We start from the raw sequence: 23,461 nt of genomic DNA on the forward strand, positions 1-23,461 counted from the left end.
GTGGTTTGGCATTACTATTTACTTAAAGAATCTAGTATGCTTCCTTTAAGTGTCCTATAAGTGGAGCCACAAATGCTTACTTTAAAGACAATGAGGTTCAAATGAGGTTTACAAGCGTAATACAAGAGAAAGAGTAGCTGACTTAACATCATCAAATGCTAAAAGAAAGGAGAAGAAACTGAGATTTTTCCTTTTAACCAAGGTGACCTAAAGACTCCCTCTCCTTTCTTTTTAAAGTGTCTAACTATGCAGCCCTGGCCACCCAGAACTCCCACTGTAGACCAGGATGGACTTGGAACTCACAGAAATTTACTTTCTTCTGCCTCCTGAGTGTTGAGATTAAAGGCATAAGCTACCATGCCTGGCTAGGGTTCCTTAAAGGAGCAAAATTCTGGGAGAGTTGAGCAATACATTTAACAATAGTATTTAACAATAGTAAAAAACTGTCCAATCTTATATATATTTTAAAAGCTTACCACTACGGTGTATGTATGATGTGTATGTGTTTGTGTATGTAGGAGTGTATGTGCCATGTGTGCATGCTGGATAGAAGGCAACTTTGTGATTTATGGGGATTTAGCTTAGGTTTGAAAGGCCTTATCCACTGAGCTATTTTGCTGGCCCAAAGCTTACATCTAGATAAGGTATAATTGCTTACACACAAATAATTGGTAATAAAAAGGTCAGGTGGGGCTGTAGCTCATAAGCTCACTGGTAGAGTACTCGAGCCCAGGAATTTAAGAACTTCCAGGGTGCTGGGCATGGTGGCGTGGTGGCGACGCCTGTAATTCCAGTGCTCTGGGGGGCAGAGGCAGGCAGATCGCTGTCAGTTTGAGGCCAGCCTGGTCTACAAAGCAAGTCCAGGACAGCCACGGCAAAACAGAGAAACCCTGTCTCAAAACACACACACACACACACACACAAACACACACAACCTTCCAGGGCAATATAGTGAGGTGCAATCTTAAAACAAAGCCTTATGAGAGATGGCTCAGTTTTTGTTTTTAAGATTTTAGAGTGTGTGCATGTATATGTGTATGTATGTGTATGTATGAATGCTCTATCTGCATGTATACCTGCACACCAGAAGAAGTCACCAGATCTTATTACTGATGGCTGTGAGCCACCATGCGGTGGCTGGGAAATGAACTCAAGACGTCTGGAGGAACAAACAGTGTTCTTAGCCTCTGAGCCATCTCTCCAGCTCTGATAGTTCGGATGTTAAGAGCACTTGTTGCTGCTACAGAAGGCTTAGATTCAGTTCCTGGGACCCAGGTGGTGGTTCACAACACTGTAAACCCAGCTCCAGGGGACCTGACAACCTGTGCACACACTCTCACAAACTAAGGCTAAGTACATAAATCTAATATTGTTGGGTTGATTTTGTTCTAGTGCATAACTGACGTTTCTTAGGGGCAGGAACTATGCCTTATTCCCCTCTATACTAACTGAAGTCAAATGTGATGTGCTTAGCAGATATTTGTTTCCTCATTTCAGAGGCATAATGGAGGGAAAGGGCTAAGAACGAAGAGAAGGCATGCCTTTTGCTTACTTCTTCTAGGATAACCATTGACTTTAAGTTTAGAGAACTTGGCCATGCCTGGTGGCTCAGCACTCAGAGGGCAGAAGCAGGCAGATCTCTTGAGTTGGAGGCTACTCTAGCATACATTGTAAGAACCAGGGCAACCAGAGCTATACAGGAAGATCATGTCTCAAAAACAAACAAGCAAGCAAACAGACAAAAAGAGGCCCAGGAACTTGAAAATCAGATTATTGGTCACTTAAACAACATCCTTGACATCAGTACTGTTGTTTCAGTTAGCCTTCAATATCCTAAATAGGATCAAAAAAGTCATAATGTTAAGTCAAAACTTAGGGAAGCATTTTTAAAGTAAACTGTAGTTTAAAAGAGGAACTGAAACACAGCTACAGTGCTCACTGTCAGATGTTCTACTTCCTTAGCAAAACCATCGGAGGAACAGCCAAATCAGAGGACTCGCACAAAACTTTCTCTAGTCGTTTTTCTTCATTTTATTTTATGTGTGTGGGTGTTTTGTCTGCATGTATGTCTATTCAACACGTGAGTGCCTGGTATCTAAGGAGTACAGAAGATTCCCAGGGACTGGAGTTGGATGGTTCTGAGCCATCATGTGGGTGCCGGGACTCAAGCTCCAGTGCTCTTAACCACTGAGCCATCTCTCCAGCCCACTTTTCTTATTCTTAGTCTGATTCTGTTTTCCTAACTACTACCTCAGACAAAAATTTACGTTTTCCTAGCTGTTACCGGGAACAAAAATTTATCCATATAGCTTTCTTTATTGAGTCTTTTATCACCAATATCTGTTTTTTATGACAAGGACTCACAGTCATATGCTTGAGATAGCTCAAATCCATAGTTCAGCCTTTTTGAGAACGCAGATTGAGGCAGGAAGAACTGATCTTGGGTCATGAATCAGGAGAAGAGCACATGACTATCATTGTCTGCCTAGTCAGCAGCAGATTCTTTGATGCATGAAAGTTGGGAATTTTAAATTCCTTTATAGACTTTCCTCAGATACTCTCATACAGTGAAGATTATGAAATGAAAATATACCTCAAAGCTGGTTGTGATGGCACATGCCTTTACTCCCAGCATTCAGGGTGAACACAGGTAGATCTCTGTGAACTCAAGGCCAGCTTGCTCTATAGATAAAGAATTCCTGGCCAGCCAGGGCTTCACCGTTAAACTGTTTCAAATAAACAAACAACCCTTGAAGATATTCAAAAGGCCCTGTGTACTGACACACACACACAAAGATTTTGGCTGAAAATCCAGCCAACAGCAGCAGAGGCTGTAGATGTTTGAGGTGAAATAGGAAAGAAAGGAAACAGTGCCAAATTAACTCAAAAGTAATGTAGCAACTAAATGATTTCGGAGTGGAGCTATGTGGATGCAGGCATCCTCAAGTGAGGATGTGGTGGGGCAAGGTGGTAAGAGTGAAAAGTGAGAAGAGTTAAGGATATGTGCTATAAAGCCACTCACTGTCTGTCAAAGGATCTGAACCATTTAAGAAGGAAGTCAGAGGAGCTTGAGAGATTGAACAGCAGGTTAAGAGCATACTGTGCTGAGTTCAGATCCCCCGCAACCACATAAAAAGCCAAGTGTAGGGACAGGAGCTCACTGGGCAACCAGTCTAGTCAAAATGGTAAGCTCAGGTTCAGCGAGAAAACCTGCCTAAAAACATTAAGTGGAAGATTACAGAGAAGATACTGAATCTCTGTCCTCCACAAAGATGTTCACAATATGCATACACCCCCCACACACAAATATTTAAGGTCAAAAGAGAGCCAGTCACTTTATGGTCACTCCTGTACTGAATTCCCAGTATTCTAGAAGATTAATCATTATTTTTACCCCTCAGCATCCGACAGAATGATGGACGTGTTAATGTGTTTTAAGTAGGTTCACCGTTATGACAAAACTTGTAAAACAGGTGTTCAAAGTAGGGCTTCTGCAAAGATGTGAGCTTTGCAGCTAACAAGTCTGAAGGAAGTCAAGAGAGCCACCAAGACAATGCAATGGAAAACATGGAGCTAATTATTAAAAGGGGGGGGGAATCTTTCCTGCCTTTAAAGACTTCTATCCCAAAATAGTATAGACGATGTTTGAGGGAAGGAGGAAACAGATGCAGTCTTTCCCATCGGCTTTAAGCCTTAGGGCTTACAAAGCTAAATTTCGCAGGCACTTCGTGAGCAATCAGTACGCGCCAGGAGTTACTGTTCTGAGCGCTGGACAAAAATGAGCAAAAATGAGCAGTTCTGTCCGAACTTAGATTTCAGTAGGTTCCATGTGCAAAGACTCCCGGGAATAAGAAGATAAAGCAGTCTGTTGTGCCTGGGGCTGTGCCGGCCGAAAATCACTGATGCCAGAGCTGGTCGACCCACTAGCTCCTGGTTCAGTGTCACCAGCTTGTCCACGGGGAAGAGAAAGTCTCCTAAATTTACAGCTCACAGATCTATTACAGGAGCTGACGCCCATAAAACCTCCGAGGCAGGCAGTCTCCTCAAGTAATGCTCTCCGTTTCACTGGAGAAACTGATTCATAAAGCAGAAGGCTGTCAAGGTAGATACCAGCTCCTGAACCCAAACCTGCCGATCGGAGCCCTCTGCGAGCTGCGCCCGACGGCGACGTCTGAGAGGGAGTGCGGCAGGGTATGGACCCGGAAGTCGGGAGAGGCCTGAGAAGAGACCGACCCTGCAACCGCCCGCCGGTCTCTCGGCTCTGCGCTCCGGCCCCCACTTCTCAGTCACTCACCCGCCGCTCGGCGAGAGGAAGTCGGTGTCATCCTCGTCTCCGGCCCCGAACATCACGTCGGCTTTCGCCCAGCTGAAGGGGGGAAGTCAGATGTTCCCAGGGCCTGTCACCGCCGCTGTCGTAAAGTGCCGTGGCAGCGAGCTGCTTTCCGGCTGGGCAAAGTCTCTCAGGGTGGTGAGGCCTAGAGGAGACCCGGAGTTGGAGAAGGTGGAGCAAAGGCAAATGAGAAGATGAGCTCCCAGTGACGCACGGCCTCGCTTGCCCTCTGAGGGGGTGGAGTTCCTAGGCTCCGAGCAAGGATTGGTCAGACAGCTCGGGGGGCGGGGCCAGGGCGGGAATCGGCGGCCTCTGCGGCGATCGTGGGACACGTCGAGCCGGGCAGTAGTGGCGGGGGCTTGGTCGAAGTCCAGACCGGTGAGGGGATCCGGGTCCGAGAGGAAGGCACCGGCGGCGGAGCTCGACCTGGGAAGGTAAGGCCTTTCTCTCCCCTCCCTTTCCCATCCCAGTGTACTCGGCTGTCACTTCCCGTCCGAACCGGGACCCCCCGCAGCTCCTGTAGGGTGGAAGGAGAAAGAGCCCGTGTGGTGGCAGGGCCCTTACAGCGACATTGCTGTTATGACCTTAGGCTGGGTGCTGGGTGCCTCAGTTTCCCCACCTACGCAAAGGACCGTGTGTCCAGTGTCTCCTTAAGCGGGTTGCCAGGTTTTAAGTCTCAAAGATCATCGAGTCCGATCCGGGTCTCTTCGTAGTCGACGAATTTGCAGACAAGATCACAGGAGAACGAGTCACTTGGGTGTCTAGTCCGAGGTCACGCAGAGTAAAGGGCAGACCCGGTCCTTTGTATCGGAGTTCAGAGAGCTGATGAGTGAAGGAGAACCTTGGCTAGACTGTGTGGCAGACTGCTTAGAAGAGGTCCCCGGTCCAGAATTGCTGGGATATTCGGGAGGTGGATGATGGAGAGGACTTCGAGGTGAAAATCCTCAGCCCAACCTTGCTGAGCTGAGTTTTACTACCAGGGTTCTAAGTCAACATCAGTTGTTGCTGACTTCTCCGCCTCCAGTTCTCTCTCTCTCTCTCTCTCTCTCTCTCTCTCTCTCTCTCTCTCTCTCTCTCTCTGTGTGTGTGTGTGTGTGTGTGTGTGTGTGTGTGTGTTTGGTTAACCAGGTATCATTTTTGAACACTCCTGAACCAGAACTGGCTTAGCTGCGCTGTGGATAAGCAGATAGTGTGTCCGGGTGTGTAACATCCTTTTCCAGAGATCTCATTGGAGTTCTTTCTCTCAGTTTTTTTCAGTCAGGTCGGTCCTGAAAGTGTCCCTTACCAGAATGCTTTGGTCTATTCGGATGATCCTGAAGGGACTGGTAGCTCCTCTCTTCCAGAGAACTCTGTACCTCCTGGCACTTCCCCTGTGGGGCTTTTTATTATAGTTTTTGAACTAGTAAGTTGTAAGTATTCTTGCCCACAGTGGGTACTCATTAATTTTTTATTAGATTGAATAATAGAATTAATCCCTGTTCCCTTGTTCCTTAATTTACTCTCGCCTCCCCCCACCCCCCGCCCCGGGTGAGGTCCAAAGAGCCCAGCAATGGCCCTTGTCTTTTATAGGTAGCTTCCAGAAAGATAAAAATGCTGTACTGGCTGTGAACTGTCTGGGTTGCTTGGTCTCTTTTGTTCATTGAAGGTGACTGTATTATTGTCTAAAACTCCAGGGGAGGGGGAAGGGGAAACAGTGTAGCTTAGATTTTATGTTATATGTTAATAATTCTTGTGAGTAAATTATTCCTGTTTATCTGCGGATAAGGCGTGTTGGTCTGCTTCCTGTGTTTATTTTACAGATTAAGATGTTTGTTAAAGCAGTAAAATCTGACTGTTAGAGCATTGAGAAACTGGAATCTGTGCACTAGGACTAGAGCCTGTAGCAATAGCTTGTTGAAATTGTGAACTTAAGTGGGTGGGGTGAATGGGTAGGTTCTAACCCTGCCCTAGGCCTGATCACTCCAGCACTAAAACATTTCAAGAATGCCTTCTTTCTTTCTTTCTTTCTTTCTTTCTTTCTTTCTTTCTTTCTTCAGAATATTTTTTGTTGTTGTTGTTTTGGGTATTTTTATTGTTGTTTGTTTTGTTTTGAGACAGTCCATCTGTGTAGCCGTAGCTGTCCTAAAATGCATTATGTAGACGAGGCTGGCCTCAAACTTTCACAGAGATGCACCTGCCTATGCCTTTCCAGTACTGGGATTAAAGACTGTGTCATTACACTGGACTAGTAATGCTTTTTTTTTTTCCCCAGAGAACAAAACAAAGAGAACATGTGAGATCTTTTCTTGCATTCTGGGTGGGTGTTTTAAGTGGTTTTTTAGGTATTCATTAACCCTAAAACTGGCCTGTTTGGTGACTGGGACACTAGGCAGGCATTTCCAATCTTGAATTTCAGTAAGCAACATGAGCCACATACCACCAGCCTAAAGGGGGCTTTGCAAGTTATTCCAAGATGAGAGTTGTGTTTTTACCTGCTGCACTTAGGACTATGGCTCGGCTAACTCAAGTATGCTGAAGTGGGGAATCATGCACATTTTACACATCTTATCCCAGCTTAAAACAGAAATATCCTCTATAGGTTTTGCTGTTTATAACCTAAAGCCTTAACTTAGTCTTCATATGGTTCTCAGAGATCAATAGACTACAGGCAACTCTTAATCTCAGCTGCCTGTTTTTACAGTTTTATTGAGCACAGTCATGCTAATTTATTTACTTATTATCTATGGCTACTTTCATCCTACAAGGTGGAGTTGAGTATCTGCAGCAGCCACGACGCAGTCCTCAGTGCCTAACTGTTTTGTCCTTTGTAGAAAGCTTATCAAAGCCTGGCCCAAATCAACACACAAAAACTGGTTCAAAGTCGCTCACAAAGAAGCCTGTCTACAGAATTTTTCTGGGTGTTTATAAAAGTTTCTGCCAGCTTTTAGAGTTGAATCCCACACCTAACAGCAGAGTGCAGACATCTGTGTGACTCCCTCCTACCTAGTCTAGCCAAAGCATTCAACTTGATTTTCATACACACAACCACTAGACTGGCTATGTAGAGTAGAAGTCATATACTTAAGCAAGCTTTAGGGTCAAATTTCTTCACTGCTTATTAATTGTATAGCTCTTGGGTAAGTTGCTAGATTTTTTTTTTCTTTTGTAAAATAGTGGTAATGATAGTATCCATTCCTAGAGTTCTTATGAATGTCATGGGTTAACTCACGTAAGGCATAAAGTGCTAAAACAATACCTGGCAGGGTAGTAAGTACTCAGTTAGTATTAGAATATTCAACTTAGCAGGTGGGTAAACCTGTGCTCCACAGTTTAGCTTCTGGACTATTGAAACAGTGGTCCCTGAATCTCATGATGGGAGATCCAGGGCCATCCAGAGAGGAACCCTTTCTTCTGGAAAGAGTTTAAACTTGTTAGACATAAATTTTGTTTGTTACAGAAGACAATGATGTGTGAGACCATCCCTGACTGGGAGTGCTTAAATAGGCCCTCCACTGAAACTCCAACTTCACTTTAGAATCCTGAGGTAAACTGTAAGGAGAGAGTCCCTGGATTTTTCCCCTCTTCCCAGTATGACCATATAGAATAAAACATCTTCTTTGTCAGTTAATTGTTTGGGAGTTCTTTAGGATTTTTTTCCTGAGAGTTTAAGGTAATAATATACAGAGAATTAAAAAATAATATTTAAAAGCAACCCAAAGCCAGGATTATGAGAGTCCAAGATGACAGATTTCCACTTAAATCAGCATCAAGTGATTTGTACTCTAAATGACATGATCAGTATTTTTAGCTGGTTTGTTTGATTTTTAGCAGGGTCTCACTGTGTACCCCCAGCTGTCCTGGAGCTATGCAGACCAGGATTGCCTCCAAATCACACAGATACACGTGCCTCTGCCTCGACAGTGATGGGATTATATGCACGTAGCACCACAGCAGCCCATGGTTAGCATTTTAAAGCTTCAGTTACTTTAGAAGTCTGTAAAGGTTAAGTTTCTCTTTTGTGGGTAGATACCCCCTTCATTTCTTCCTACTAATCCTAGCATATGAGGTTATGCAGATTGGTTGAGGTAAACTAAGGAATAGTAAACACTACTTAGGGCACTGGTAGTAATCTTCAAACTTTAATCCAGTTTCCCTTTAGATTGTAATCTAAATTTCAAGGTGAGGAAAACAAAGATTCCAGACTGTAAATAAAATGAAATGACTGTTGTGAAGGTAATAATTAAGTACTAGCAGTCTCTGATCCTTAGCTGGAATGGTGGCCTGTAATCCCAACACTGGGGAGGTGGATGTGGGAGGGAGGAGTTCAAATCTGAGAAGGCATATTGATAAGAAGCTTGAGGCCAGCCTGGTGTGTGTGTGTGTTAAATGTTTCTGCTCTTTAGAAATGTTTCACTCCTTCCCCTTCCTGTTTCTAACTTGGCTCTACTGTTGAGTTTTTGTTCCAGATGTGCAACAAGAGGCAAAAGATGACACAGTTATCACTAGAAAAATGAAATGCTTATAGTGACAGGACTTCAACTGATGTTAGATAAATCGCTCATAAAACTATGCTTTTTAAAGTTTGCCAAGCAAGTATGGCTGGGGTCAGGGAGTAGGGACAATAGGAAGTTGCTCATGCAACTTCGCACATTCAGGTCTTAGCACAGAAAAGCCATTTTTAAAAACAGGTCTCCTGTCCTTTGTTGTACCTAGGTTTGTAACAAGTTATCAAAAGTCTTATATGTAATACATTACAGTATGCTGTGCCCATACGAGCGCACACACCCTCACACACATCTTATAGTAGTACTGGGAAGAAAATGCTTTTGAAGTTCCATGGCTTTGAGCTGTATCATTTTATGATTTAGGTAATATCCCCAAGAAAGGAGGGGCCCATCCTTAGGAATGCAAACCCTGTGGAGAAGGAAGGGGTTGAGAAGGGTCCACCCTACCTCTTTTCCTTTACACAATGGCCCTAGGTTTTTTTTAGGCTTTGTAGGCTGAGGACATTATGCAATACAACATGAGATGGAAGTCTGCCTCTCAAAAGTAAGTTCAGGAAAACATTAGCAGCATTAACGGATGCTTTTTAGCTTGTTGAGTCCTTCCCTAGACAGTACATTTGTTAAAGAACTATTAATAAGGATTGGTGTGATTTTCAAGCAGTTCAGGCATTCAGAATGTAGTCATTTGGTTCCTAAGATAAAGGGGGGATGCTGTTAACTGTACACATAGTCTCTGTTCCATTGTTTCTTAGCTTTGGCTGTTTTTTAAGAGAAGGTCTCACTCGCCATGTAGACCAGGCTGACCTAGAATTCAGAGATGGACCTGCCACTAGCTCCCAAGCACTAGGATTACAGTTGTATGCCGTCATGCCCAGCCTTTGGCAACCTTATATAAGCTCCCATGCAGTCTTTACCTGTAACTCCTATATCTCAAACTGTGTTGTGGTTAGCTACATGTGTCTGCCACCATCTTTGGGATTGGGCTTCATCATGGTACTTTTATTCAGTACATGAACAAGAAGTATTGAATGTGGTCTGGAGAGATGGCACAGTGGTTAAAAGTATTGGTTATCTTGCAGAGGACCCAGGTTCAATTCCCAGCACCTGGATTGTGGCTCACAACCATCTGTAACTCCAGTTTCAGGGATCTGATGCCTTCTGTGATTTGCATGGGCATCAGAGATGCACAACATGGTACATATACATATATAATACATGGCAGGCAAAACATTTGTACCCACAAAATAAGTAAGTGTAAAAAGCTCAAAGTTCTATGGCAGTAGAGATGGCTCGGGGGTTAAGAGCCCTGGCTGCTCTTGTGGGGTCCTGGTTTAGTTCCCTGTACCACATTGCAACTCCCGGTTGTCTGTAACTCTACTTCTAGGGCAGCAGCCCTCAAGTTTCCTAAGGCCATGACCCTTTAATACAGTCCCTCACGTTGTGGTGACCCCCAACCATAACATTATTTTTCTTGCTACCTCATAGCTATAAATTTGCTATCATAATGTAAATGTCTGATACGCAGCATACCTTATATGCAACCCCTGTGAAAGGGTAGGTCAATCTTCAATGAGGTCATGAGCCACAGGTTGAGAACCACTGCTCAAGGGACTTTCGCCCTCTTCTAATCTCTGTGCACATTCTATTTACATACATGTAGTCAAAACAGTCATGCATATAAAGTAAAAATCTTAGAAATCTTGAATGAATGAACATGTTCCTCGGGGTAACATGACTAGCAAGAGCCTATGGTCAGGTCTATACACTCTTCCTGGCCCTAGTCAGCCCTGGTTGCAGTATACCATGGAACCGCTAGCCAGGGTTTCGGACAACTTGATTTTTGAGGGTTGGTTTATTGTTCGTTTGTTTTGAGACAGCCTCTTACTCTGTAGACCAGGCTAGTCTTGAGCAACAGAGATCCACCTGCTTCTGCCTCCCAAGTTTGTTGGGATTCCAGGTCTGAACCGTCACTCCCAGGAGCAGTTTTCTTGCTTTCAGTTACATTCTCTTATTGCACTTTGATAAGTCATCTTTTGTGAATTAGTTTGATCGGACCTAAGTTCCTATTATATATTTACTTGCAGTTTCCTACTGAACAAAAGCCGTTTCCTAATTTTTGTTACATACCATATTCTGGGCACATCAGTTGAAATATTTGTCACTAAAGAACAGTTTAAACATAAAAGACCTTGAATTGTAGCAAAGTACAGTCTGCCTTTGACTATATCAAGCAAGTAAATGAAGAAACACGTTGTCCCTCTGTGTGTCTTGAGTGGCTAGTATTCTTTAAATCAAATAACAAAAAAGCTATAGAGTTTGGGAAGTGGAGGCAGGAAAATCAGGGAGTTAGGGTTGTCCTCAGCTACATAGGCAGTTTGAGGCCAGCCTGAGCTGTTTATTTCTGTATGCAGTGTGGGTATGGGCGTGCACGTGTGTAGAGATCAGAGTACAATTTGGGGGAGTCAGTTCTTCCTCTCATCTTTACTTGGGTTCTGGGAATTGAACTGAAGTTGCCAATTTTGCTCATCAAGTGGCTTTACCCACTGAGCTGTCTCACTGGTGATTTTTTTTTTTTTTTTTAGCAAACTTCAGTCTGTGAAAGTACTGTATTATAATACAGTACTTTGCTTTACTCTGGTACTACACATAAAGCATTCTGAAATCTTTACATATATCACACTCGAAATAGATCTAATTATGGGACTGAAACTACACCCAGACTGCAGTGGGATAGTAAGAGAAGTAAGTGCGCATGTCTTTTTTTTGCTGCATTCCAGGATGTGGCTTAGCCAGCAACAAAGGGTAGCAGGGAAGTGGAGTACAGTGTCCAGGAGATCCACTCCCCAGTGAACTTGGGCCCTTCTGCCATTGCATAACTAAAGGACCTTTTGAGTTTGTTTGTCAGATCAAATTGGAGTTGTGGATGGGGGACAGACAAATAAAAGATTTCTAAAGGCCTTTGTGAAGAATGTATTTTTATACTTGATCTTCTTTGTGTAGAAAGGTGAGACTGGGCTAAAGAAAAGAGCCACTGTACTGTTTACTGCCAAAGAAGGATATGTGGGGCTCAGAAACCCATCCTGCTTAGCCACCTCCCAAGCAAACCATCTGGAGAAATGGGCAGGCTAAATCCTACAGAGTCCTATTGCAGAAGCAAGTGTAAAGCTGACCTAGAAAGATTGTTAAAGTCATTCTTCAATAACGTGCGCTTTGGTTTCCCTATCTGGAAAATAAAGGAGGTAGACCTGACTTTTCATTTTTAAAATTGTAAACTGTGTATATACTTTCCCCCTTTAAAGTATTTTTAAATTATATCATGTAGCGTACTGTGCTCCTCCCATCAGTTTCATAATGTATCTGGAAGATCATGGAGTTAAAGTATACAGACACGCCTTACTCTTAAATAGCTATAGAGTATTCTGTTTTCTGGAAATATGATAACTAATTTAATCAGTGGACACTTGGGCTGTATTTGAGTGTTTTCTGTTACAGGCAGTCCTATAGTGCATAGCTTTGTACATATAACAGTTCACATATTTGCCTTTAGGATAGATATTTTGAGCTGTTTCAAGGTGTCAGGGGCGCATACATCAGACTTTAACTGAAGACTGACTATGATTATAGGGTTTTAATTGCCAATGCACAGTGAAAGAAAGGGAAAATTGTTCGAAACATCTTAATTTCCATTATTTAGAGACAAGGACTTGAATAGGAACCTTGTATGGGTAACTTTGTCAGCTGTGAGGACAAATGCAGCTCCACACTGCCACCCTCAGCAGCCTGAGGAATTCTCTGGAACTTTTAGGAACATTAAAGATGTTTGAACATAAACCAGGCACAGTGGAGCATGCCTGTAATCCAAGCACTCTGGGAGGCTGAGGCAGGTGGGTCTCGGGTGAATTCAAGGGCAGCCTGGTCTACAGAGTGAGTCTAGGACAACCAAGGCTACACAGAGAAACCCTGTCTCAAATAAAACCAAAAAAAAAATTAAAAGATGTTTTAATATAGGCTGAAATACAAATATTAAGAAAAAGAAGCACTCAGAAGACAGACAGATACACGTAAGCTTCCCAAAGAAAGGAAAAGCAAGATAGACCCAAGTACAGTGTGGGCTTCTCCAAGAGAGTATGTAACTAATTGTCTAGATTAGCCATATCTCATTTTGGTGATTCAGTCTTTTAAAAGTTGCTAAGAACCATTCTCCTTTTCTCATTTGATAAGTGAGGTGGCTCTGGAGAGGCCTTGGACAGAATTAGGAGCTGATAAGGCAAAACTAGGAGCCACTAGTATTGCACAAGGGACTTGTTTAGCATACACCTCTTTCCCGTAAATGGGGTTTCTGCTGAGAATTACAAACTACACTGAGAAAGTAACCTGTGTCACAGTCTTAGACATTTGCTAATGCTTTTCAGTGTGACATTACTTAAGAATTAATTTACAAGGTGAATATATTATAAACTCAGAAAAAGGGACATGTCCCAGTCATACTTACCTTACTTACATATAGGATTCAGAACATTTTCTTTTTACAACAATCTACAGAGGGAGTGAGATTAAAAAGAATACCATGCCAATGTGTTTTACCCTCCTCTTAGATGTATGTAATTATGGGGTATGTATGATAACTTTCTGAAGTGTATGGCACCTTCATAGTTGTGTCTTTTTGATGTTAGAGACCATAAAACAAGTCAAAATTGTCACCAATAACGTCTTTTATTTCATCATTATTAAAATATTATTATTACTACTACTACTATTATTTTGAGTCTAGCCTAAACTAGCTGAAGACAACCTTGAGCCTTTTTTGTTTGTTTGTTTGGTTGGTTGGAGATAGGGTTTCTCTGTGTAGTCTTGGCTCTCCAATGCACACAGAGCTGCAGAAATTGTTCTGACTCCGGCATAGTACCTGGACTTCTATGCCACCCCTGAATTCACCAGATGCCCCAGGGAAACTGACATTGAGCCGCGAGACTCTCCAGTTTTGTCAATTTCTCTTTTCTTGAGCAGTCTCTCGGCTGCCTAGACTACACCTACCATCAGCACTATGCTCAAAATTCAGAGCAGAGGCCGCCCACTGCTGGGGTTTTCTTCCTGAGATTTTCATTGATCTTCCCTTCATCCTTTCTTCAGCTCTCCAGTGAGGTGGGCTTTTTGTTTGTTTGTTTGTTTTGTTTGTTTGTTTTGTTTTAATCCAAAGAACTTTACAATAGAATTTTCTTTCTTTCTTTCTTTCTTTCTTTCTTTCTTTCTTTCTTTCTTTCTTTCTCTCTCTCTGTTTCTTTCTTTCTTTCTTTTTCTCATTTTTCAAGACAGGGTTTCTCTGTAGCCTTGGCTGGCCTAAACTCACTTTGTAGTCCAGGCTGGCTTTGAACTCATAGAGATCTGCCTACCTCTTCCTTCCTGAGTGCTGGGATTACAGGCGTGCCACTGCTCCCAGCAACCTTGAGCTTTTGATCCTCCTATTTCTACCTCTGGAGTCTTAGGATTAGAGGTATGTATGTCACCACATCAAGTTTTTTCCCCTCATACTTTCTTTCTTTTTTAAAAGATTTCTTTCTTTATTTTATATATATGAGTGCTCTATCTGCATGTACTCCTGCATGCAAGAAGAGGACATCAGATCACATGTGATTGCCGGGAACTGCCATGTAATTGCCGGGAACTGAACTCAGGACCGCTGGAAAAGCCGACAGTGCTCTTAACTGCTGAGCCATCTCTCCAGCCCCCCCCCCATACACACTTTCTTAAACATAAGCTGTAACCTTCTCTCCTTCCTTTCTTACCTCCTTCATCTGCTGCTGCATTCCTAAGGCAGTTCTAAAGTTTGCTGTGTGTTTTCACAGCTTTAAGCCAGAGCCTCCTGCCCGTTTGGTATGAATTTCCTGTGGCCTCTGTGGCAGAGAGTACTGAATCAGCTTCCAGGTTCCTGCCTTCCCTTTTCTCTGCACAGCTTTGTCACCTTTCAACTCCTCATCCCTTTGTATATTCCAGAGAGGAGACTAAAGTCAGCGGTTATCTTGAGGAGTTGTGTGAGTGTGTGTGTTGCATTAATGCATACGCATATCTTCCTGGTGTCCAGGGTCATTCTTGGTGTTATGGTTGACATTTTGGAGGATTGTTTTGCTGGCTGTGAAGGAAAGCACACATAGTAAGCACAGCAGATGAGCATATCAAACATGTCTTCCTTCACTCCCACAAATCTCACTTCATGTGTCTGAAGCTATAGAACTCAGAGTAAGTAGATAACTGATTTGTTTTGCTTTCATTTTTGTGATTCTGTTTGTTTGTTTTGTTGGTTGGTTGGTTGGTTTTTGTTTGGTTTGGGTTTGTTGTTTTTTGGAGTTTGGGGGCTGTTGTACTCCTCCAGCCACCCAGAGTAGAGTAAGAAGATACGATTTGATGAGCGCTGCCTTTTGGATTTTAGAATAAAACCTTCCTGTTGGCCAGGTAATTGTGCATAGTCTCTCTGTGGAATGGCACCAATGAACTCTGGGGGACAAGAGTTCAATAATCAGGCCAAGTGTTGAACTACAACCCCTAGAGGTCAGAGGACACACTTGTAGGCTAGCACGTGGCTTCCCTGGGTAGCCCTACCAAAGGCTTCCAGGCCTTCAGGGGAAGTTGCTGCTGAGTGACTGAAGCCCTGCAGGTACCTTTTGCCTGGCTAGGTACTCTGTCAAAGACTCAGAAACCTTATAGAAAACTAGTAGAGAAAAGAGTTTCCTTATTACGATTTCAGCTATACCATGAGGGTACTATCTTGTACCTCTGAACTGTTCCTAGTCCTAAATAGAATGTAGAAGAGATAAGATGGAAAAAAATGCTGTATTATATGTATATATATACTATAATAAATCCCATTTCCATTTCAAGATGATCTGCCTGCCAGAGAGCTGGGAATAAAGGCATGTGTCACCACCACCCAGCTTTTTTTTTTTTTTTTTAAGAAAAAGTAATAATTGTTGGGGGGGGGTGTTACTTGGTTTTGAGACTTTCTTCCTTCGTTGCTCTGGCTGACCTCTAACTCTCTCAGAGATCCTCCTGCTGAGCCTCCCAGTGCTGAAAAGGGAATCTGACCATGGAATGATTTAGAATGTTTGTGGAGGACTTGCTGTGTTTTGACACTGTGCTTTAGTGTTTTCATCCACCTTGTCTCAATACAGATATTGTTGTCTTCTCTGTGTTTCACTTAACTTGATTTGTCTGAGACAGTGTCTCAGTGTTTAGCCCAGGCTGGCCTGGCAGCCCTCCTGGCTCAGCCTGATGAGTGAAGGCTAGAATTTCAGCCATGATCTTCCACACCCAGCTTTGTCACCCCTATTAGAGGGAATCAGACTCTCCTCTTATGTTGTTGCCTCAGTGGAACCCTGATAATATCTCTTACAGTAATCCTCTGAGATAAGTTATTTTATTTCCCCTTTGTGCTGAGGCATAAAGCTATTAAGTAATTTGCCCACAGGCCTACAACTAGTAAGTACCACCATCCTACCCACTGGAAAGTAAATACAGATCTGCAGAGTTGCCATAAGTAAGAAGAAAAGATATCTTTTTTTCTGTCCATAGTGTCCTTGTTTTTAAACTGGAAATGCAAAACTATAGAAAGTATACTATTTGGGACCAGTGAGAGCTGGCTTAGGGTAAAAGCACTTGGCAGCAGGTTCCTTTGCCTGCTGAGCCATCTCACTGGCTCATCCAAACAATTTATCACTGTATTATACTTAACTCGCAAACCACAGAACACAGACTGAATAGGGAGGGCTATTGTTCTTTCCTCTTCTCTTAAACTTTCTGTATGTATAGGTGTTCTGCCCACTTGAATGGCCATGTATCATCTGGATGTCTGATACCCTTGAAGGCCAGAAGGTGTGGGAATTCCCCTGGGACTGGAGTTACAGATTTCTGTGAGCTGCTAATTTGGATGCTAGAAAAAGCAGTCAGTGCTCTTACTCTTAAATATTGAGCCATCTCTCCATCCCTTGCTTCTTTTCTTTTCTACTCTTTTTTTTTTTTTTTTTTTTTTTTTTGAGACATGGTCTCTCTAGGTAGACCAGGGTGGCCTTGAACTTGCTATGTAGCTCAAGCTAGGCTGGACCTCATAATCCTGCCTCCTTAGCTTCCTGGGTTTATTTTCAACAATATTACTGATGATTTGGATCCAAGTAGTCTTTGGGCTGTGCTTTGAGAAGAATTTGCATTAGGAAGCAAGTAATTAGCATTATTATTTCTTGTGTGTGTTATTAGGGTAGCAGTTGCTTTCATGTATATATTTACATTTGATTTTTTATAATGCTGTGATGTTATCCCAGTTTTATGTGTTCATGTTTTTACAAAGTTTTAATAACTTGCTCTGAGTTACAGTGATGGCAAGCCATACACCAATCAGCAGCAAAGGCTCTTGCTGTCTCAACTTTGATAAAATGCCTCAGAAGAGATGATTATTTCAAAGTGAACTGGACAGTAGTAGATGATAAGTAAATGCTAAAGACCTGAAAGGTCAAACTGTCTAAAGCATATCAGCTCCAGGTGCATTTAGAAAGACATGTGTGTTTGCTTTATTGACAAAGCTGTACACATCTGAACTGTTAAGCCAAATAGGCACTAAAGATAAATTGTTCCATCCCTTGACTAAGAGAATTATGAAAGGTCAAATTGCCTAATGTATAAGAAAAATAATCAGGGCTAGAATCAAAATTTCTAATTGTGATTACTATAAAGGTTCGGTGACCTCAAACTCATGATGCCTGGGAATTATGCTGGGAAGTGTGAGTCTGTGGGTAGGATTGGTTTTCTAGCTGTTACTTTGTGAGAGAGGATAAGGATGCTGTTTAACATCCTGTAACATGTGGCAGCTTGTAATGAAGGATTGTCTAGCTCAAAATGCCAGTGATACTGAGACTTAAGAAATGTTTTACACAAAGTAATTCTGCATGATGGTCTTGGACCCAGCATCATCCCATAGCTTATTAGGGTTTCTTCTAGGCTGTCTTTAGGCCCCCTCAAAGAGCTATTCTGGGGGCTCAGTGGTTAAGAGCACTGTGTGTTCTTCCAGAGGTCCTGAGTTCAATTCCCAGAAACTACATGGTGGCTCACAACCATCTATACTGGTGAACTGACTCTTGTATGTTGTCCTTAAGCAGGACATTTAAATGGGACCTACCTACCACTTATCACTGGTGTTGTAGAGGTTTAAGTGAAGCATTTGGTGTGTTTTGTGCCGCTGTAGAAAGTGTACTAGAGTAACACAGTTATGGGGCCCAGTGAAAACTCTTAAGCACTTGCCATCTTATATTGTGCTGTGTGCTTCCTGGAGCTTAGTCTACCTGCACTTTGTTTCTTTGCTTAGCTGGCTGGTTGACAAGGATCAGGTTTGAGTGGTTTATCCAAGTGCTTTGAATTCAACACAACTTCTGTACATGGTGCTTACTGCACACCTAAACACGAGAGACTACTTAAAGGATTATCTCCAGGAGCCAGAAATGGACAGAGCCAGAATTTGAATACCTTATAACCCTACACTCATGTCACTCCCTCCTTGCTACTTGGAAATAACTCAGTTATCCTTCAGATACAGTTATAGGCTCCTGACTGATCAACTGTAAGCCCTTTATCTGATATTCCTCAACTCTTCTTGAGCACTGTCTAAGCAAAGGAACAACCACTTCAGTCTCATTAACCTCTTCTCTCCCTGTATGTGTTGTTGACCATGGATAACCGAGATTCTTCTCTTGCCTTTCTTCTCTTGACACTTTCCTGCTCATATACTGAGTTCTAATAATTTAGCAGTGCTTAAATGCCACCTCCTTTAAAAGTACTCCTCTTTTCTTTCTACATGGCCCACTCTGCCTCCTCTTCTCTGGTGGGCTCTTCCGTCCACAGCTGTGTACCCCATCATTCACTTACCACACATTGTGTATACCTACACATACTGATTTGCTTCCGTATTTAATGAGGGATTTCTCTCCTGGAGGAGCTCCTCAAAAGCAAATAGCTTGTCATTTTTATCTGCTTACATGTAAATAGATATTAAAATCTACATAGCTTTTATAAGAATTAATAAATACTTTGTTTTGGGGAGAGGGGAAAGATCTTGTGTAGCATAACTAGCCTTGAAGTCCTTATGTCGCTGAAGATGATCTTGAACTTCTGATCCTTCTGTTCCTACTTCCTAATTGCTAGGAATAGAAACTTGCACCACTGTGCCCTGTTTATATGGTAATGCTAGAGATGGAGCTCAGGGCTTCCTGCAAGCTGGTGAGCCTTCAGCCACCTGAGTGAGCTTCATCCACAGCCCAACAAATACCTTTTCAAAGACTACTTGTAGAGTGTTCTTTAGAGGCTTTCAGGTAGGAATTAGAGTTTCTTGTCCTCAAGGAACTTACTAGGTTTATGTGATATTTTTCATCTAGTATGTTAAGAACTGCCAATTAAGTAGGAAAGTCAAAAAAGAAGAGATTTTTTTTGTTAGAAATACAAGAAAAACCTCATCAAAGTGACATCCTAATTACACAGAATGAAGTGCAGTGTCCACTCACAAGAGTTATAGGCTTTGATTTATCCTTCTTTCGGGTACACAATACATGTAAATCATGACAGTATTTGGACCTATGGAGATAATGGGAGAAAGGGAGAAATGGGAGATAATGTCCTCCAAGAGGACAGAGTTTTAAAAAAAAAGGCAAGTTTCAAAGTTTTAAATTCATTCAGAAAGGCTAAGAAGAGGATTAGATTGAGATAAGAGGGGAAACACAAGAGGATTAGACTGAGAATATGAGAGAGAAAGAGAGAGAGAGACCTGAAAGTCAGATAATAAATAAGTGTGCCTGTTGAGGAGAATAGAGTTCCTTGTATTGCAGCCTAAAGAGCAATTTACAGCTTGAGAAACAGTAAACACCTCAAGTAGAGATACTAGTTCAACCTGGACTGCTGGTTCTTCAAACATCATCACCCTCAAACAGCGCAGTTCCGATCCCCGTGGAACAGCTTCTGTATTTGGCTTGGCTGGAATGGAGCATTACACTTCCCTGACATGTTCCTACAGGTGCTGGAGCAGTTATTAAAAATTCCTGTGTTTGGGCTGGAGAGATGGCTCAGAGGTTAAGAGCACTGGTGGCTCTTCCAGAGGTCCTGAGTTCAATTCCCAGCACACACATGGTGGCTCACAACCATCTATGATGAAATCCAGTGCCCTTTTCTGGTGTGCAGGTGTACATGCAGACAGAACATTGTATACCTAATAAATGAATCTAAAAAATAAAAATAAAATATTTTTTAATTCCTATATTTATACAAGGGTCCATGCTGTGACTTCTAAGGCCTTTCCAGTTCGTTTGTTTCTTTGGGGTCCTGATTGTTTGACTCCGGGCTCCTTTCCTTAGCATGTAATAAAATAAAATAATAATAATAATAATAATAATAATAAAGGTGTGTAGAAGAGGTTTGAGGTGTTTGTCGCTGATGAGAAGGAATTCTGGAGAACTGCTTCTTCCAGCCAACTCTTCTTCTGCCTTCTCTCTGTACAATTCTGTTAGCATGCTAACAGAAATAAACACAGACTGAAAAAGTCATGAAAACAGTTAAAACTTACTGGAAAAGCTACATGTTTTACAGATGTGCAGTAGTCTTTGAGTAGACCCTGGAAGCTGGGGAGGACTTGTTGCCCAGAAGATTGGAAGAGTGGACATTTAAAGCTGAAGAAACTAGTATCTGGAGTACAAGAGTAATGTAGGCGCAAAGGTGGGAACAGAGTTGTCAATGGTGAAACCCAGAGGCCGGCCAGATCTTCTAAATTCCAGAGACTGGACTAGTCAGGAAGATGGAGCTGCTAGCAAAGAGGCCTCGATTTTCTAGTATAGCATTGACTAGGCCAATGAGGTTCTCTGCACCTTGGTTCCTCGTCTTGAAAAGATACTATGTTGGATTTTCAAAAAGGATTTTTTTTTTAACATGCCATTTATTCAGGTTCTTTTTTTTTTTTTTTTTTTTTTTTTTTTTGAGACAGGGTTTCTCTGTATAATCTTGCCTTCCTGGAACTCACTCTGTAGACCAGGCTGGCCTCACTCATAGAGATCCCATCTACCTGCCTCTGCCTCCTAAGTGCTGGGATTAAAGGTGTGCACCACCACTGCCCAGCTTGTTCAGGTTCTGTTTAATTATTTATTTAATAAATGTACAGAGTAAATAGACTTTTAGCTTGATCTAATCTGACAGCTCTTCCATTTACTCTATTGTATATTTACGTGTGACTTGTCAAGGCATAGGGCCTTCAAGACTCAGTTCCTAGGATCTGGGCTGACATTTCAATCCACTTGAAGGTTGATAGCCACTGTCCTTTTCCTACCTTCATTTTTTTTAACTTATTTTCCCCTTCACTTTTAGAAATAAGTAAGAGTTTTGTTATTAACCTCTCTCCTCACATTTGTCGATCAAAATAAATATCTTTTAAATCCATCTATCTATAAAGGTAAACCAGTTAGGCCAGAAAATATAAATATTCAAATTTGTAGTTTCAAACTATAGACTTCTATGAAATAAATAGTTGAAGTGAGATTAATTCATCCAACTCTTAAAGGTTCATCTTGCAGGCTAGAGAATGTAGCTCAGTAAAGTTCACCCAGGCTCAAAGCCTTGAGTTCAGTTCTACCACCACAAAAATAAATAATGGATAGTCCTACCTGCAAGTTTTCTTTCCTGGGTTTTACTTAGGTCTGAAGTAAGGCAAACAAACAAATCAGTTTGTCTGTTACTTCTATATCATCTACTGCTTGTTACTTCTTAAAATAAAGCTATTGAATGGTTTGATACATATCAGATACTATAAAGCATATCAGACACCTTAAGATAGTAAAGAGGAAATTAGGGTGTCTTTTTAGTATATCCCTAAATATTAAGGAAGCTAGGTGTGGTGGCACATGACTTTTATCTCAGCACGTGAGAGGCAGAGACACATGGATCTCTGAATTCAAGGCCAGCCAAAGTTGTATGGTGAGACACTGTCTCAAAACAGCAATTTACTTATGAAGATGCTATAACTTATTACTGTATTCAAGGTGTTAAAATGTAGGAGATCCAAAGGTAAATAAGGCAGGGTGCTCCCTATGAAGTCCAATAGTAAGGATGTTAGAGACATTCAGTTTTACTAGATACAAGGCAGAGTGTAGAATGAGACTTCAGCTTTGGGTTAGGCTCCGCTAATAATATACTGTCCTGTTTTTACAGTTAAGGGAAATGGCGCCCTAATGTACACAACAATTTTCACAGTAAACTATCACATCTCATGTTTAAACTAGTTTTGGCTTTTTTTTCTCTCCTTTGTTGTATTGCTTATGTGGTAGTTGTACTGTTCATTTATGTTTGTCCAGAAGACAGACATAAAGTGATGCAGGGTCTGGGCAAGGGACATTGTAAGCACTGTTTGACATCAGCAGCTTTCTCTTTAAAATGATGGCCCTCAGTGGCTATGTAATTCCTCATGCAGTTAGTCCCCCAGCATGTGTCTTGCCCAAACAGGTTTCCTTTTCTTGCTTGTTCAGTCCAAATGGCTTAATTAGGTGGAGTAATGTGGGCTGATGAAATTTATGACATGAGAAAGTGACCTTCAACTAATAGCCGGAAACAGGGCATTTGTTGTCTTTCTCTGATTAGAATCAGATCACAGGTTTGCTGTCCATGGACAGAATTAGATTTGGAGTTTCAGGACAACTGAATTACTGTTCTTGCTGAAAAGATAGTCCTCGCCAAAAGCCTCCAGGAAGAAGAGCCACTAATTGATAGCTGTTGTTTTATGATTTTAAAAACTTGTCAATCCTTGCAGCATTTCTTGTTTGCCTAGATTATTGGCTGCTCTCATAAACGAAAGCTCTTAAGTCTAACTATTTGAAGTAGTGTTTCCTTTTGTGTCTGGTGGTTAGTTACTTTTGATGCAGCTTGGGAGTCTAATGTATGAGTAAATCAACCACATGAATTCTACAGTTGCTAGAATGTGTACAAAGGCACAGCCTGGTTTCCTCCATAAAAAGTGCTTTCAGGGACTCCACAAATTATCTCAAGTAATGCTTACTGTGACATGTGGTGAAGAAAAAGAAAAAGAACATAATGATAGTGATCACTGAAAATCTTCAAAGATTCCCTACATCAATTCTTAACCCACCTGACATCTTTCACAGCCCAGCCAATGCTGTGAAGGGAAGTAGGTGAGGATTTATAGATGATCTCTTTTGGAGTGAAAGTTAAGACAGTGAAACTGAAGCATTGTTTCACCTGGGGTTTCCCTCCTCCCGCAGGGTCTCACTAGGTAGTCCTGTGCTGGGATTAAAGGCATAAGCTGCCAGAACCAGCTCATTGGGAAACTTAAAATATGAAAAGCTAAGAGAAAAGGTGTGAGAGAGAGAGATTTTCATAAAGCCATCAAGTTTAGCCATAGGAAAGTTCCCTTATGGTCATCCTCAAAGATGGACTATGAAAGAGTAGATCAATCCTTCATACAAGAAAGTTTTGGAAAGCTACTTGAAACACAGTCAGGCCAGTTCTCAGACTATCTACTAGCCCTGTACAGGTTATCAAAAGGTAGTATCAGTGCAGCTAAACTGGCTACTTGATCATGTGGCCATAGTCCAGAAGCATAAATCCCTGTTTGTTGTGGCTTAATCTG

The 23,461-nt window shown here is 41.9% G+C and overlaps 2 protein-coding genes across 5 annotated transcripts in view; one reads left to right on the forward strand and one right to left on the reverse strand.

The window, feature by feature from the left end:
- Positions 1 to 4,463, reverse strand: part of Fkbp15 (FKBP prolyl isomerase family member 15) — a 56,912-nt gene extending 52,449 nt beyond the window's left edge. For 2 of the 4 annotated variants that reach the window (XM_060381156.1, XM_060381154.1), the window contains exon 1: positions 4,295 to 4,460. In XM_060381156.1, coding sequence (XP_060237139.1) covers positions 4,295 to 4,347 — 53 coding nt within the window. In that variant the 5' untranslated portion in view covers positions 4,348 to 4,460. Of the gene's footprint in view, positions 1 to 4,294 lie in introns of all 4 variants that reach the window. The other 2 variants (XM_060381155.1, XM_060381153.1) reach the window with 2 other exon arrangements.
- A 144-nt stretch (positions 4,464 to 4,607) lies between these two features.
- Positions 4,608 to 23,461, forward strand: part of Slc31a1 (solute carrier family 31 member 1) — a 29,751-nt gene continuing 10,897 nt past the window's right edge. The window contains exon 1 of the mRNA XM_021648832.2: positions 4,608 to 4,764. The gene's annotated coding sequence lies outside the window, so the exon portion shown is untranslated. The remainder of the gene's footprint in view (positions 4,765 to 23,461) is intronic.

Source organism: Meriones unguiculatus, chromosome 3, assembly GCF_030254825.1.
Source record: "Meriones unguiculatus strain TT.TT164.6M chromosome 3, Bangor_MerUng_6.1, whole genome shotgun sequence".
Lineage (NCBI taxonomy): Eukaryota > Metazoa > Chordata > Mammalia > Rodentia > Muridae > Meriones > Meriones unguiculatus.